Below are 17,388 nucleotides of genomic sequence, written 5' to 3'. Positions count from 1 at the left end.
GCATCTTGGAAAACACACAACATGACTACAAATAGCTCCAAAACAAGACAAACAAACAAACAAACAAAAACCCTAACGTAATAATAATAATAAAAACACTACTGCCAAGAGACAAAAACCTTTAAAGAGACTCAAAATGTCCACAGTGACACTAAATAACTGCAGGTGCAAAAAAATGACTACCAAGACACACAATCAACTACAAAAACACAAAATGACCGCAAAGACACGCACACATATTACGCACAGCTAAAGATGACAAAGGAATATAAATACTATTTATATATATATATATATATATAAGTCTGACAGAGTGAGCCCCGTAATCCGTTCATTTGGGCTGAGGTGTGTGTGTGTGTGTCGGTGGGAGGGGCTTTTATTTTACTGCTAAATAAAAAGTAACGGTGCCCGGCCGGCTGCCAGTCTGCGGTGTCGCGGGTGACCTGTGGTTTAGGATGAGCCGCCGCGTGTGAGTGTAAGGACGTGACGGCTCCGCGTGTTTACCACACGGGTCTGCGGGAGCGTGTACCTGCAGGCTGTGTGAGAGCGTGTGTGAGCGGCTCGGAGGCAGATCTTCCACAGAACACGCCCTAGTAGAAAAGGTAGACACACACACCCACGGCGAGAGAGAGACGCACACAAACACACTCACACTGAGCCTGATCACCGAGGAGCCGAGCTGCCTTACCTGTACACAACAGCCCCAATGCTCCCCTGCAGGCTGCCACCTCCAGCGCACTGTCACCAGATGAGAGCAGGGCGCGTTTACTTCCACACACTCTGGACTTATCGTATATTTACGCGCGGGGCTCTGAACACCTGGAGAGCCTGCGGGACTCAGCAGGAGGAGTAAAGCTGGGTGTTGTTGCAACAGCGGAGCGTTCATCCACCGGCAGGGCTGAGTACCATGAACAGGAATACGCGGCGCTGGATTTTCCATTTTTTCCTGTGCCTCGGGATAGTGTATCTGAAAATCGGGTGAGTGCTCAGGTGTATTTGTTCTGTTGTTCGTGTCTCAGATCAAAAGGGAGATTCTCCAGACACACACACACACCGGGGTCTGCTGGGTGCTGGGGTCTTTTATGGTTTCAGTTTGTACATGTGTTGTTACAGAATCCCACGCACCTGCCCCCCCCTGCATCCACTCACACGTGGTGTTCTCAGAAAGAGCCGCAGAAGGGAAACGCCACATTTCTAACCTGTCACCTTCATCGCAGGGGGCTGTCGTCGGTGGTGGCGCTGGGAGCGAGCATCATCTGTAACAAGATCCCCGGCTTGGCCCCGCGTCAGAGGACTATCTGTCAGAGTCGACCCGACGCGATCATAGTGATCGGGGAAGGAGTTCAGATGGGAATCAATGAGTGTCAGTTTCAGTTCAGGCACGGCCGCTGGAACTGCTCAGCCCTGGGGGAGAGGACCGTGTTCGGGAAAGAACTCAGAGTGGGTATGTAGTTGTACACGCTGTACCTCAGTGACGCGCTCAGTTTAGGAGTAGAGGCTGATTCAGGGGGGCGGTTGGCTTTTGTCTTTCAGTGGCATATAAATAGAATAATACTAAATATAATTATAATGCCATCATAACACTACTGAATGTTGTATCTATATCTGAATAATACTCATATTCTAATTTCCTAAAGCACTTCTGTAAAAATAATTGATCTTTGCCTGCTTTAAAGGGTTCCATCTCTCTTGTCACCTGGTTCAGGTGGACTTTTAGTAGAAATAGTTTGTCACTATTATTATTATTAACATCACATTAATGTTAAGATTTTCTGCAGATATTGAAATAAATGTTTGTGTCTCTGAGCCCCACTTTTGTCTTCTCTTTCCCCTCTGTCGATCAAGACAGGTGGCTGCCTCTCGCCCAGAAGTGTCTTTCTGTCAAAAGGGAGTTCTTCCTCCCACCTGTCACCAAGTGCTTCTCACAGGGCGATCAAGTTGGGGTTTTCTCTCTTTCTATTCATCCCCCCCCCAAAAAAAAAAAAAAAATTGCTGGTGGCAGATGACTCCCCCTCTGTGAGCCTGGTTCTATTGTGAGCCTGGTTCTACTGGAGTTCTTCCTCACAGGGAATTGCTTGAATGTTGAGGTTCTCTCTCTATTATTGTAGAGACTTACCTGAACATTTAAAGTGCCTGGAGGCTGTTGCTGTTGTGAACTTGCACCAGAGATTTTAGCATGATAATTAAACAACAAGTTTACATGTCTGTAAGCTTTGTTCTTTTGTGGTCGGCTTTAGCGCCGGAGGTAGAGCAGGTCATCTGCTGTTTGGAAGGTTGGTGGTTCGATCCCTGGCTCCTCCTGTCTGTGTGTTAAAGTATCCACAAGTTGCTCCTGATGTCTCCATCTGAGTGCGAATGTCATTTATAGAGTGCTCAAGTAGAAAGGCACAATATAAGAACCAGTCCATTTACATAGTGAGAACCCTTTAAAACAGATATGTGAATAAATGTCAACTAATAAAATAATTATTACACAATATTTTCTTTAGCTTGTGTGTTATCTTTAGTACATTTCCAGTATCATTCTAGCAGATACAGGGGAAGTAAGCTGGATACTGATTGTTCAAAATTGCTTTTAATTCTCCAAAAACATTTGGAGGAGACATTCCTCCGAGGAACTCGAACTCTGACACTTGGACAGATGTCTGTAAGTTTGAAGCCCAGGCGCACTGCGTCTGCTCTCAGTGGGAAAATAAGCCCCTGATTTGATCCTGTGTGTGGAACAAAGCTGGAGGCGATGCTCGCTCCAGAGACAGCACTGTGGATAAATGAGTTTTTAAAGGCCGGTATTCTGCTGTCCTGTCCTTTAAGTTCAGCCTGTCATCTCAGACGGAGAGCTGAGGGTGTCGTTTTTCATGTTGTGTGAATTATAGCTCACGCTGAGCTGTGGTTGCTGCGTTGTGCATGACATACTGGTTTGAATGAGTGCACCAACCCATTTTCTTTGACCACTTATTTAATGTGATGCATTTGACGGCTGCAAGATACACATACCTACATGCTCTCTTCTTCTTTTTTTATTCACTGTCAGTGCGACTGCCTTCATGTATGTTCATAAAATACATCCCTCTCCCCCACCCACACCTCCCAAAGCTTCAAGTTCAGACAAGTACTTACTTCTAGGTTTACAAATTTACCTCCCGGTTCTGCAGCTTTGGCAAAAGACGCTGTATGTAGAATGATTTTTAGTTCAGTGCTTCAGGGCAGAGCAGCACTCTTTATCATCAGATTAAAGTCAGCGAGTAAAGATGAGTGCAGATCTTTTCAGAAAAGCACAACTGCAAAATGCTGCTTGGGTCCGGCTCCCCAACACCTTGTCTATGTGAATCTATTGTTTTGTTTCAGTGAGCTGGAATGCTGATAACTGACAGAATACACCAATTTGGGATCATTGTTGGCAGCAATGCAGGAGGGTACAGTAGTTTGGCATTAGATTCAAGCATCCTCCCCACCCACCAAGTTGGCTGCTTGATGTAGAGAGTGAGTACGGGCTTCTCCTTTCTTGGCTGCACGGGCAAGCGATTGGACAGAAGAAAATATCTCTAGATCACAAATGTAAAGCCAGGATGTTGCTTTCTGTGATGTCCCATCTACTTTGAGATGGTCCTAGACTGATAGTGAGAATCAGGACTCATTGTGCATGTGCTCCAGCAAGCTTCAACAGCTGCACAGAAGTGTGTGTGTGTGTGTGCATATAAAGACAAGCTGTGCAATGTCGGAAAAGTCTCTGTGGCAGTTCAATCTCTTAACATCCACTAGCTCATTTGGGACAGGTCCAGGGGGACAAGTATGTGGTTAGGAAAATCAACCAAGTTAAACCTGGAGTAGAGTCAATGACAACGAATGTGCTGGCAAATGTCACTCAGGGCTTCAGTGGAAAGAAAACAAAACAGGAACCCTGAAATGAACATCAGAACGAGGCAGACAAGATCTACTACACAGTTTTATTTACATAAAACAAGTGACTAGGGTTAGGGCGACGAGGATCAGCTTTAAGTTAAACTACATGTTAGGGTGAGGCACTGAAACTGACTTGTTAGAGCTAGAATTAAGCATTAGAACTGCAGAAAGGTATCGCAGAAGGAGAAGTGGTTACAGTTAGACAAGTGTTACAATATGACAGAAGCAAAACCCAGCTCCTGATGAGAGTTGGGTTGTTGGGTTGTTCTGGGACAAAATGTTACCTTTCAAATAAAGTCTCATACATTACATCACTACATATAGTGATTTTCTTTTAAAGGTATCCCATCTGCTTGTCCCATATAGGTCAAAATGCCTCTAAATAATACCCCTAACCTGGGACGGGTCACCTGGCAGAGGTTAAGAAGTTAGTAGTTGAATATGATGACTTTATTGGCCATTTCTGGATGCTTTCCCATGTGCTCAGAAATGATCTCCGCCTTTAATTAAAAAACTACAGCTGAAGAACTTGGATTTATGGAGTGGAAATCCATCCACGTAGGGAGGTTGTGCATGCCTCTCAGATTCCCCTCCGCAGGGTGGATCCTGGAGAGATGGCGGCTGGGACAAGGGCCAAAGCCGATGCCCGAGCTTTTAATCTCTGATCTGCCTCTACTGTTTCATTATGCTCATCTGATCAGTGAATTAGTGTAATTACTCCTGCACTTACAGTAGTATCCCACCTAACCATACTTCATTACACATTCAATACAAGTTGCTTGAAAATACCTTCCTTTATTAAAGGTGTTCACTATTAGAGCTGTTAGAGGTACGCTTCCTGCTGAAGTTTATCTGCTTAAAGAGAGCTTGATTAATGAAGGGGACTTGGCTCGGCTTGTGTATTTCATGATTTGGTTTGAGGCAACTATGAAAGGTATGTAAGGAGGTTTGACAGTGCCTGAAATAGTGAATCCTGTTGTCTGTGATAGTGATTAGAAATGTCTTTCCTCTTTATCGCAGGCAGTAAGGAGGCTGCTTTCACCTACGCTATCATAGCCGCAGGGGTCGCCCATGCAGTCACAGCGGCCTGCACCCAGGGGAGCCTGAGTGGCTGCAGTTGTGACAAGGAGAAACAGGGTTTCTACAACCAGCAGGAGGGCTGGAAGTGGGGTGGCTGTTCTGCGGACATCCACTATGGACTGAGTTTCTCCAAGGTGTTTGTGGATGCGCGGGAGATCAAGCAGAGCGCCAGGACACTCATGAATTTACACAACAATGAAGTGGGACGCAAGGTAGGTTTATACATCGTCACCACCTGACGGCAAGCGTTCTGACAGAGCTTCATGCACGGTTGTAATAAAGCCATGCAAACGGTATATCACAATGTGCAAGACAATGTAGGCAAATCAGAAATGACATACACACCGTCTCACATGCTGTTAATGGGGTACAGCCTGGACATGACAGCAGTCTGCAGGCAATCCGATTTCAAACAGCCCACATTTGCTCCCCTAATACCTCAGGCCAACTGATGTTAAGTTTAAAGTTTGTGTCACTCCCTGCATGGATCTCATGGGGTTCAGCTTTTAAGCGAAGCAACCTGAGATCAGTGTTGACAGCAGCACTGAAACCTGATTCAGCAGCATGGCTTGATTGTAATGTAACTACTAACAGTTGTAATGTGGATTGCTCACACTATAACTGATATCAGATCCAGCACTCTTTACAACCAACACATGTAATTAGGCAAACGCTTCCATATCCGCACCTACAGGCAGTTCAGAGTTTGTAGTTCTTTGTTAAAAAGACAAAAATCTGAAAATGCTAACATGGTGTTGTAGTGTGTACAGAGAAAATGTAACTTTGCCAATTAAACAAGAAGAATAGCAAGAAGAAACAACAATGTGGGCTTTATTAGGGAAACTGTAAATGAGACTTTTTTGACTTTTTTCTCTGATTAAACTGGAGAAAAAAAATCAGAGAAAGTATCTGAAAGTGATGAAACTCCAACAACAGTTGCACACAGAGTGGTGGATGAGGTAAATGTTAGAATTTGTTATACCCACAGCAGCGAGAGCAGCAAGTTTTAGTTGTTTGAGTATACTTGAGTCAAAGATAGCACCCACTCAGTTTAATAATGATTGCTCAACAAGGCACATACCTGTCTTCTTTTTGCATGTTCTACATTCTTCATGTGTCTTTTCCAATATAATGTCTATGGAGAAAATGCTGTTTTGCCCACATTTTGAGTTCTATTACCTTCATTTGTGTTACCTGCAAGCGGCGCACAGAGGTCTCCCAAAACTGTGAAAGCAGTTTGACATCTGCTTAAAACTGAAATCTGTTGTTATCTATTGTGTTTTTAACACTGTGTCCAAAACACCAGAATGTTCTCATGGAAACAAGGGTTTTAATGATTATTTCTTTAATCTTTATTGGTTTTCTGTCGTAAGCTTCAGTGAGCTCTACAAACACATTCATCTTAGAAATAGAATTAACGGTTTGGCATTAAAAATGGTGAACCTCATCCCCTTATTTACCCATACAGTACTTTCCTTCCATGCATACACAAATTTATCTGTCACACACATCTGCATCGAGGGTTATTTCTATCTTGGACACTTTAACATGCAAAGTGGAGGATAACAACACAACATTTCAATGAATGGACAACCTGCCCCACTGTAAAATATAGTACTGGTTCCTACTGTTTAGTCTTTGTTAAAATCTTAATGGCTCATATCAACATGAAGGTAAAAAACGGTTGTTTTTTTTACATAGAAATTTCATTATCAGGAGCCACTGAGGGCATCGTGTGGTCATTGCAAAACTAGTGCAAATATCATTTTGAGAACACGAACTCATGAAGTAATAGTGTTTTCAAAGAAACAAATTAGGGTAAACCCAAGACGACCATATTATTATTATTATTATTGTTAATTTATTTCAAACATGTAAACAATATACAGGTACATTTAGTAAAGAAAATAAGAGAGAGAGAAAAAAATACTATACAAAAGTCAATACATTTCAACATAGCTGCCGTCCTGATTCATTTACATGTTGAAAGGGAGTGGGAAGAATTACACACTTATTTAATCCCACCCCTTTGCCAGAAGTTAGCAGTTAATATTTTGTCATCTTTCTTACTGATATAATCTGTAATAAAACAGTGAACAGAAAATCACATCATGAAATTTTTTAAATAGAGACATTCACTTAATTTCAATATTTTCCCTTTCTTTATAGTTCGAGAAGATCATATTTTTTAACTCTTTTTGAACTGTTTTATGTTTGGACGTTGCTTTAATTCCGTATTCAAACTGTTCCACAGTTTCACTCCATGCACAGAAACACAAAAGCTTTTTCTTGTAGTACGTACCTTCCCTGTTTTGAAGTTACAAAAACCCCTTAAATTGTAACTTCCTTCTTTCAAAAAAAACATACTCTGAATATTACCTGGCAGTTCTTTAGTTTTTGCTTTGAATAGAATTTGTGCTGTTTGGAATTTCACTAGTTCGGCAATTTTCAATATTTCAGACTGCAAAATTGTGAGTTTGTATGTTCCTATAACCTGCTCTGTGGATGATTCGAACTGCTTTTTTGATATGGAAGAGCATTACCCCGATGCTGATATCATTAGCAGCAGACAGCAGTAAGGAGCCAGACGACCGACTGATCAATAGAAAAGACTGTCCTCAAAACTGAACCACAAGAAAACAGTCCATTGAAAAAGCACTGGAAGGCATCAAAGGCACATCCTGCTCCTACTATTAAAGTGGACATGAAAGTCTGCATGCTTTAACCTTAATTTACACCACGGAGTCCAACTCTAAAAACAATGTCACAGATTTAACACTGTCCATGAAGCTAGATTTAAAATTTTTTATGGTGTTTAGAGCATGTGTAGTGCCATCTTGTCAAGTACGGACAATTCAATTCAATTTTCAATATTTATACAGTGCAAATAACAACGACAGTCACTTCAAGGTGCTTTATATTGTAAGGTAGACCCTACAATAATCCATACAGAGAAAACCCAACAATCATATGACCCCCTATGAGCAAGCACTTTGGCGACAGTGGGAAGGAAAAACCCCCTTTTAACAGGAAGAAACCTCCAGCAGAACCAGGCTCAGGGAGGGGCGGGGTCATCTGCTGCGACCGGTTAGGGAGAGAGAAGGAAGACAGGATAAAAGACATGCTGTGGAAGAGAGACAGAGATTAACAACAAGTATCTAGAAAACAAGAAATTGATGTCAGTAGGTTGGTTGGTTACTACTAATACTGCTACACCAGTTTATGTTAGCTAACTAGTGACAGAAACAATTATTAATTGGAAAGTAAGTAAGTAAGCTTCTTCACTGTTGGCTAGCTGCACTGAAATGGGAGAATCCTGCTGGGCTTTGTTGAACACTTTATAGATCAGGGTCTTTGATTATTTCTTGTTGGGCCAGACAAATATAGAAAACCATTACATCATGTCAGACCTGAAATCTGATTTTAAAAAAGAGAACTTGTAAGCTTAATATTTCCATTTTTATCAAATGCCACTGAAGAATCCTTACCTTTAAACATAAGCTTAGTTTCTTCCTCCATCTCTGAGTGAAGTTATCTTGCACTGTATTCTTTTCCTTGGAAATAAAGCAGCCATACTTTTAGCTAGCAGATGCACTGTGGGACAACCTGCACACAACATTTTGTGTGTTCGTTGAGGTGATGGAAACATTGTATTTGATGTTAATGTTTCTCCTTTTATGCTCACACCTATTCAGTAGCACTTGCTAGACGCTATACCATGAATTGTGTTCATCTGCATCAAAAGCACTGTTCTATAGCACCATAAATGATGAACAAATTAGGGCAGTGCCTGCTGAGTGCCTGTTTAAATTAAACTTATACTTAAAATTGTCTCCAGTACAGCGCTTATGAAGTAAATTAGTAAATAATAGTTATAGAGTAAGATAAATGTTTTTGTTTAAGGCTGTGAGCATGCTTATTTCAATTTAATTCAATTTTACTGTATTGATTACACATTCAGATGACCTCCTATGACACTGCACTTGGAGACAGCGGGAAAGAAAAACTCCTTTCAACACAAAGAAACCTCCTGTAGAACCAGGCTAAGGGAGGCGAGCCTTCTGGTGTGTTGGGGGAGAAGATAGGACAAAAGACACACTGTGGAAGAGAGCCAGATAACTAATGATTAAACACAATAGTTGCGTAGAAGCACATTGAGAGTGTTTATACAGCTAAGCAACAGCAACTAAGGGGTGATTCAGGGTCTAGCCCTAACTATAAGCTTTATTCAAAAGGAACGTTTTAGCCTAATCTTAAAAGTAGAGGGGGTGCCTGTCTCCAAAATGCAAATTGGGAGCTGGTTTCACAGAAGGGCCTGAAAGCTGGAGGCTCTGCCTCCCACTCTATTTAGGAAAACTCTAGAAACCACAATTAAACCAGCGATCTGAAGCAAGGAGCTCTATTGATAGAATAGGTAGTGCCAGATTATTCAAGACCTTTCTTTTGAGGAAGGCGATTTTAAATTCAGTTTTGCTAGTGAACAGATCCTAATATTGGAGAAATATCAGTGTCAGTATTCTCACTACAGCATGCTGTAAGCAGTCCTAAATATTTGTTTGTTGCACAATGGAGGACATAGTCTGGTCAAAAATGACTCAGAGATTCCTCACAGTGTTACTGGAGCCCAGGGTAATGCCATCAGAATATGTCTCTGTTTAGACAATATGTTTCTGAGATTTTTAATGCAAAGCACAATAACTTCCGTTTATATTTAGATGCAAGAAATCAGAGGTCATCCAGGTCTTTATGTTTTTAAGACATGTCTGTAGTTTAACTAGATGGGTAGATAAAGCTGGGCATCATCTGCATAACAATGAAAAAGTAGCTATGCTGTTCTAATAACACTGCCTAAGGGAAGCATGTATAATGTAAACTGAATGAGTCCTAGCACAGAACCCTGTGGAACTCCATAATTAAGTTAATGTATGAAGAAGACTCCACATTTATATGAAGAAATTGTAGTCTATTAGACATTATTCAAACCACTGCATCACAGTACTTTTGATACCTATGTTTATGCTCTAATCTCTCTAATACAATATTGTGGTCAGTGTTATTGAAGGCTGACACGTCAACCATAGAAATGAGTGGATATTAGTATACTATTAACTAAGACAGCTGTTTAAAGTGATGACTTTTTACGTAGTGGTTTAATTAAAGCCTGCACTACATAGTCCATTAAGACAGATAAAGACTGAAGCATTAATAAATGGTAGAGCTTCTTTGAACAGTAGTAATGGGATCTAATAGACAGGTTGATGGTTTGGCAGATGTAATTATTCTGTTGAAAATTTGGGCATTTCAAGTCTTTGGAGACTGATTGACCTTTGAAGAATTTCAAGGAACATTAGTTCAACGCTGGCCTTACTATTCAGCCTGAGAGGTTGCTGCTTGCTCTGGTATCTCAACTGTTGAATAGCCTGCATTAATTTTTTATATAAATGCTGATGGTTCAGCCAGAATAAATCCTACTGAATTTTGTTATGCCCTGACTATGTCCACACATGGATGGTCATTGAAATTTTGTCAAGATAAAATATATGCTCCTTTATTTAATCTCTAACTTTTCTGAAACCGGTAATACGAACTCCAAGATGTTTAGGAAATATTTGCATTTTCAACAAGCTAAGGTTTTATAATGACCACAACATTGTGCAAATGCATCATTATGGAGGATGCTCTTGAGATTTCTCTAGTGTAGTTGATTTTAGACCTGTGGTTGGACACACAGGCAAATTAAAAATGTATCAGGACCTATTTAGCTTCAATTTTTTTTTTTTCTTGCAGTTTAATGGCATTTTGGTACTAGAATAGTATTAAAAGCTAATAGATGAAGAGATATGAAGAAAGTTAATTGTAGTCAAACAAAAATAAAAAGGAAATCCTGCTCAGTCTTTTATGCAGTTCAACTGAATCAAATATTCGTTTCTGTTCAATGACATGCATCAGATCATGTAACTGACCATGAGATGAGATTATTTTAGGATGTGTATAGAGTTGATGAAAACCTAATTTCTATGTATTAAAGACAGAAATAGCAGTTCCTGCAGACCCTTACCTTACATGCATCAAATGAAAAATCTAAGCAAATCTTTGTCAAAATTTCTCTGTGTGCACAGCTTTACTTTAGAGGAATGCATCTAAAATGTTGTTTGCAGAAGGCTGTGCGAAGTCTCTCGGGATGAGGCTTCATATTTTAGGCCTGACATCAGTCACAATGTGATACAGTGCGTGGATCTCTTAATATACACTTACTAAACTGATACCTCTGTAATTATTGTAGGAAAGCTTTCATGTTTAATTGGAGATAATGTCAGTCTGTGTGACTTGAGTGCCAACCTTCCAATTTCTTGAGAAGAATAAACAAGAGTGTAAAAGGTGCCACAGGAGGCTTACGGGGCTTCTGTTAGACAAACAATGGCATCTTCACTGGGATTTCACTTCACTGAACTCCATGAATTAAATGTTTGCCGGGTCTCGGGGGCATGACCACACTAAGCTGTATGCATCCAAGGCTTTTGACAATTACCCCACGAGACTCCAGAAAGTCTGAGGCCACATCAGAGTAGAATAATTAAAAAGCAGGGTGAGGCTTCTCTAATGCATGCAAGGGTTCCCACTCAGTGAGGAGGAAGAAGGGTAAGTTGATGTCATTCAGCCAGAAGCACAGACAGAGTCCCCTGGCTGTAGTAACAAATACACTGAAAGGTTCCACTCCTAAACTGTAATTCAATTCATTTCAACGACTACGGATACTCAAGATTGTCTTTTGAAGCTCATCCTGACTCGTAAAAATGGCACATGTATTGCTGGTAGCTATAGACTGACATACTGTAGCAGCTCTGAGATCCCTGGAATGCTTGTATTCATTTGGAATGCTAGAAAATGTTTGTCTCAACCTGTTGAAGCGTTAGACTCCCCCGCCCCACCGACTCATTATGGAAATACAGCAACAAACAGTCTACCGAAATTGTATAAGATGACAAAAATTATGCACACTTCTTTTATCAGGAGGCATGCATTAGTTATAAAATAACAATTTTTCAATGGCTTAAGTTTGAAAAGATTGCTTCATCTGAGCTTTTCCTCTATAGGTCCTGGAGAAGAGCATGCACCTAGAGTGCAAGTGTCATGGGGTTTCTGGATCCTGCACCACGAAGACATGTTGGACGACACTCCCCAAATTCCGTCAGCTGGGATACATGCTCAAAGACAAGTACAACCACGCTGTTCACGTGGAGCCTGTGCGCGCCAGGCGGAACAAGCGCCCCGCCTTCCTGAAGATCAAGAAACCACACTCCTACCGCAAGCCCAAGGACATGGAGCTAGTCTACATCGAGAGGTCTCCCAACTACTGCGAGGCTGACCCTCTGACCGGAAGCATGGGGACGCAGGGCCGTCTGTGTAACAAAACAGCTCAGCAGCCCAACAGCTGTGATCTGATGTGCTGTGGTCGGGGATACAACACACATCAGTACTCGCGTGTTTGGCAGTGCAACTGCAAGTTCCTGTGGTGCTGCTATGTCAAGTGCAACACGTGCAGTGAGAGGACAGAAGTGTATACCTGTAAATAGATATGTTTACTGGACATTCCTTTGTGTTGTTCGTGGGTTTCAGTATCTGTGGAGAGACTGCCTTGCTGCCCTTGTGTTACAGCAATCACAGCTTTTTCATTCAACTTTGTCGATTATAATGATGCCAATGGACATCTGCCACGACACTGGACTTGAGCTATCAGCTTCACAAATGTTCTTTTTGTGTTTTAAATTGATTGACATTTTGTGCTGCATGCTTAACGTTTTCACAGGCCGTACTGGTCTACTGGCATGACTCACCTTAAACAGTAGGCCTAACAGGTTTTTATTTTATTTTCTTTTTCTTTTGTTAATCGACTAATAATTTATTTGATGAGAAAACTACTGATCATTTCGAAGATTCACTGCAACTAAATCTAGTAAAGGTTTGGTGGTGTAGATTCCGGTTTTTAGAAAAGAAAAAAGAAACGGGCACTTAAGGTTTTTCTTTGTTACTTTTTTTTGAAGACTTAAACACTGGATATAAAAACTCAAACAGTCTGAACTAACCAATAGTGAATATTTGGGAAACTACAGCAGAACATTAAACTACTGATTATGGGTCAAGTATGATAGTATTGTTTTCTACTTGTTCTCTGTCCCATTTCCTCTTCACTTTGCTGCTAGTTGTCTGGAAAGGTGTGGTCGAGCAGCCACATTTGTAGTTAACCCCAGGAGCAAATGCAAGCTTCCAGATCTAAATCCCCATGTTGCTGGTTAATAGAAAATATTTTGTAAGAGTTTATTTTTATATAAATATTTCTTTATTTATTTCCCATCTTTGTTTAAGATGTGTTTTCCCTTTATGTTAGTAACTGTGTGTGTTACTGATTTCAGGAAATGACCCACTACAATTTAAATATAAGTCCTGCACACTTGCTAACACGTTTATTTAGTCACAACATTTTGGTCTGACTGACCTTCAGGAGGTACATTGTATGTCTGTATATTCACACACACACACACACACACACACACACACACGCACACACACACACACACACACGTGTGTGTGTATTCATATCCTTGCGGGGACATCTCATTGACGTAATGCTTTCCCTGACCACTTACCCTAACCATGAAAAATGAATGCCTAACCCTAACCTTTACCCTAAACCTAACCATACTGTAACCCTGACACTAAAACCACATTTTGAGTCTTCAATCCTCTGGGGATGGGCATTTTGGTCCCCAAGTATACAAGTAAAGTAAACTTCCGACTTTTGGTCCCCACAAAGACATCTAAACAGGTACACACACACACTGCTGTGAAAAAGTATTTGTCCACTTTCAGATTTTGTTTCGGGTCAGCTAACAAATTGTAATCTTAGACAAAGAAAAATTATGATTTGATTTATTATAGGTAAAAAAAAATCTGACTGTGTGAAAAGTCAGTGTTAATGATTTAACAATAAGAAAGAGACTGGGCAAGGCACGTCTCAGATTTGCCAAAAATGCCCTGATGATCTCCAAGACTTGGGTTAGGGTAGGGAAAATATCCTGTGGAATATTACTCTGTTTGAGCTCTGTTACTTTTTGTGTAAAAATAAATGTAGCATCATACCAGCAGACAGACAGGGTGGTGGTAGTGTGATGGTCTGGAACAGTGTGAATTCTGCTCTCTACCAGAAAATCCTGAAGGATAATGTCCGGCCATCAGTTCATGCCCTGAACTGCAAGCACATTTGAGTTATGAAGCAGGACAATGACAAAGAGTGGGCCAAAATTCCTCCCCAGTAATGCGAAAGACTCATTGGCAGTTATCGCAAATGCTTGATTGCAGTTCTTACAGCCAAGGGTGGCACAACCAGTTATTAGGTTTAGGGGGCAATTACCTTGTCACACAAGGCAAGGTAGGTTTAGATAACCTTTTCTTTCCCTCAATAAATTAAAACACAACTTAAAAATTGTTTGTCTAATATTGTTTAATGTATGAAACATTTAAATGTGACAAATATGCAGAAAACTAAGAAGTCAAGAAAGAGGCAAATACTTTTTTCACCCCACTGCATATAATAATCACTTAATGGATGACACTTCCCATGTGTATATGCCATTATTCAGATAAAAAACCATTAGTCTGACATGTTTCAAAGCTAATCATAACACATATACAACTACTCTCCTCTACAGAAACATCCGCACAGATGGAAATGGTACAATGGCTAATCGTTGTTGAATGAGTTATCTTTAAATTGTTGTGGCAATTTTCCCTCGATGCACCTGTTAACCATTCAAATGTACAGAGGTTTTTTGAACTATGAAATCATTCACTGAAACACTGTTTTAAAGATGTGCCTTTATCCTTGTTAGCACAATATAATTCTTTTACACTGAAATGTGTGTTCAGGAAAATGCTAATATTACCTTCAGGATAGGTGTTCCATGAATGTTTCTTTTGTCTGTATTATTAAAAAAAATACCATTACAGTTTCATCTTATCTGAACTTTACAAGCTTCTTTATTCCTTAATTAAGCAGGCCTAGATTAGGGTCGCTGATTCCCTGGCTGGTCGTTAGGGGAAAATGCGTACACTGCAACCAGTTGTGAATGGATGCTAGAGGTTGCTGGCAGTCACTAAGGCGAACGTGATCAAAAAGACGTATACAGTGTTGCACTGAAAGCCTCCTCACCATTGCTTTGGTCGCTAGCAGGTTGCTATGGTCACTAGTAGTCACATGGAAGACTAAGTTGTCTTCAAACACTCATCATTTACTCTAGAAAAAGTGTGACACAGACCTCCAATGGAGACTATTCACCTTAAAAGTAAAAGCTCTCGACGTTTTTGAATTAGCATAACCTTTTCCACTTCTAGTTTTAGCTATACCTTCTCAATTGTTTAAAGTTTTGTAAGTGCTTGCAGACAAATCATGCAAACTATGGGAGACCATGGCAGTCTACTAGTGACCAAAGCAATCACAAGGAAGTTTTTGGTGCAGCACTTTCTTTGCAACCAATTTCACATGGTGATATCAAGCAACCTCGGGCAACCATTCACCACTCAGTTGGTTACTTAGACTTTTTCCACTTGCAGCTAGAAGTTGTCAGGGGGTTACTGGCCCCAAGACCTGTGTGACTGATGCCTTAGTTACCTAGCTAGGTAGCTTGTTTAGCTAACCCTTTAGCTAAATAAATCAAACACAGATTTTGTTAGCATGCAACATCAATCAACTATGAAATGCCTGTGGCACAGATTCTAGTTTTGTGTTATCGTTCAGCTTCATTATAAGTTATATTATAAATTCCTATTCATTTTCTCCATTGAAGTTTCAGAAACTCCGTGTAAAATCCATTTTGAACGTATCCAGCCAACTATCAGGTGAATCATGACCATAAAAAGAATTTTGATCTGCATCAAAAAGAAAAAGAAAAACAAAAAGGTCAAAGGTAAAAAACCTTTTCAAAGTAAAGAAATTACAACTACTGCCAGTCCCAAATTCCACAGCTTCCAGCCTTCCTAAATCAGCCTTCTTGAATTTAATTTTTTTAGCTACTATAGTGTTGCAGAACAATATTTTATACTAATAAGTTTTAAATATTTATAGTTTGTGATGTGTGTAGAGTGAAGTGCAGTCTATGTACTGGTATAGTGCAGTGCTACACTCATGGCTGTACACGGTTTCTGAACCAGATTGCGACAAGTTTAAACATCTATGGTAATAGTAACTCCACCAATCAGAGACATTGAGTTTAGAATATACGATTATAGATAAAATGGTTCTTTTCCAAAGCATCGCCAATAAAACAAGTCTTTGTTAAAACAAGGCTTCTGCATATACGATTGTTTCACAATGTCACAGCTTGTATTAAGTTTACTTTGGATGGTAACAACATAATTACAACACGCAACCATAATCAATTTTTACTTGAGGAAAATCACTCTTGAGCTCAATATGTCATACTCCCATCTTTTTATGAGAAACTACATTTCACTTGCAAAACAATTTAAAATAAAATTTGGCTTCTGGAAATTGTGTAATTAGATTTGTTCAAGTTTCATCACATGAGATTTGATTCAGTTACAAAAATCGCATGTTATTAAAATGATCTGTATCAGAGTTCATGGGTGACTTCATGTAAAACCGTGCTTCTCAGCTCTTGTCATGGTTTATTTGGGTAAATTAATGTCTCAGAATTATCAGCAGGAATTCATTTTATGTTTAATGCACATATTTCAAGCTTTGCGGTTACTGTGAGGATAGTTTGGAGCAAAGTGGGTGTTACTGACAGCCGTGGTGCCGTGCAGAGGGTGTCACAGCAGCGTTGTTCCTCAGTGAGCAGTGGGAGTGTGGAGCTGCTGGCTGATAGATCACTCTGACATCTGCTTCATTCAGCCCTCAACAACGTTGCTACAACAACCAAACCGTGCCCCACAAAAATGTTCCTCCTCTCATCGAGAGGCCAGGCTGCCATTAACAAAATGGTAACCATGAAAATCCCAGATAAAATCTGCATGCTGTTTATTTTCTGGAAATGGCAAAAGGGGAAGAAAGTGGGGAGGGGGCTTTACAATTGGCAAGAGGATGATGTCAAGAAGGATTTCAATCTGAGCAACAGAAAAGATCTTAACTCCGTGAATAATTGGCACAAAACATTCCTCAGCTAAACATTGCCTCAATAGTGTGACGCTTTCAAAAGGCAGCTGGCCAAACAGCCTTGGTTAGAGTAACACAGAGGCTCTGTCACTAAGAGCTCAACAACACTGTCCAAGTGTCTCACACAGCACAGCCTTGTTCAAATTTCAGTTTTGATAATAATATGACTTCCATCTAATTCTGTGAACATACAGCAGACACAAAAGAGGAGTTGAGGAACTGAAACCTAAGTATAGTTA

At 40.4% G+C, this 17,388-nt stretch overlaps 1 protein-coding gene across 1 annotated transcript; it reads left to right on the top strand.

The window, feature by feature from the left end:
* Positions 1–412: 412 nt before the first annotated feature.
* On the top strand, positions 413–14,995 carry wnt7aa (wingless-type MMTV integration site family, member 7Aa). The gene is made up of 4 exons (XM_082532988.1): positions 413–978; positions 1,218–1,444; positions 4,921–5,192; positions 12,075–14,995. The coding sequence occupies exons 1-4, from the start codon at positions 908–910 to the stop codon at positions 12,552–12,554; spliced, it is 1,050 nt and encodes a 349-aa protein (XP_082389114.1). The 5' UTR covers positions 413–907; the 3' UTR covers positions 12,555–14,995.
* Positions 14,996–17,388: the final 2,393 nt, after the last annotated feature.

This window comes from Aulonocara stuartgranti (genome assembly GCF_965226115.1).
Source record: "Aulonocara stuartgranti genome assembly, chromosome: 5".
In the NCBI taxonomy this organism is placed as follows: Eukaryota; Metazoa; Chordata; class Actinopteri; order Cichliformes; family Cichlidae; genus Aulonocara; species Aulonocara stuartgranti.
Note: the sequence above shows the minus strand (reverse complement) of the source record. Positions and strands in the feature narration are given on the sequence as shown.

Excerpts from the sequence above, each read along its gene's own strand:
- wnt7aa (XM_082532988.1), top strand. The coding sequence starts at position 908 with ATGAACAGGAATACGCGGCGCTGGATTTTCCATTTTTTCCTGTGCCTC. Across the intron at positions 1,445-4,920 it reads CGGGAAAGAACTCAGAGTGG|GCAGTAAGGAGGCTGCTTTC; the intron begins GTATGTAGTTGT and ends TCTTTATCGCAG. Across the intron at positions 5,193-12,074 it reads ACAATGAAGTGGGACGCAAG|GTCCTGGAGAAGAGCATGCA; the intron begins GTAGGTTTATAC and ends TTTCCTCTATAG.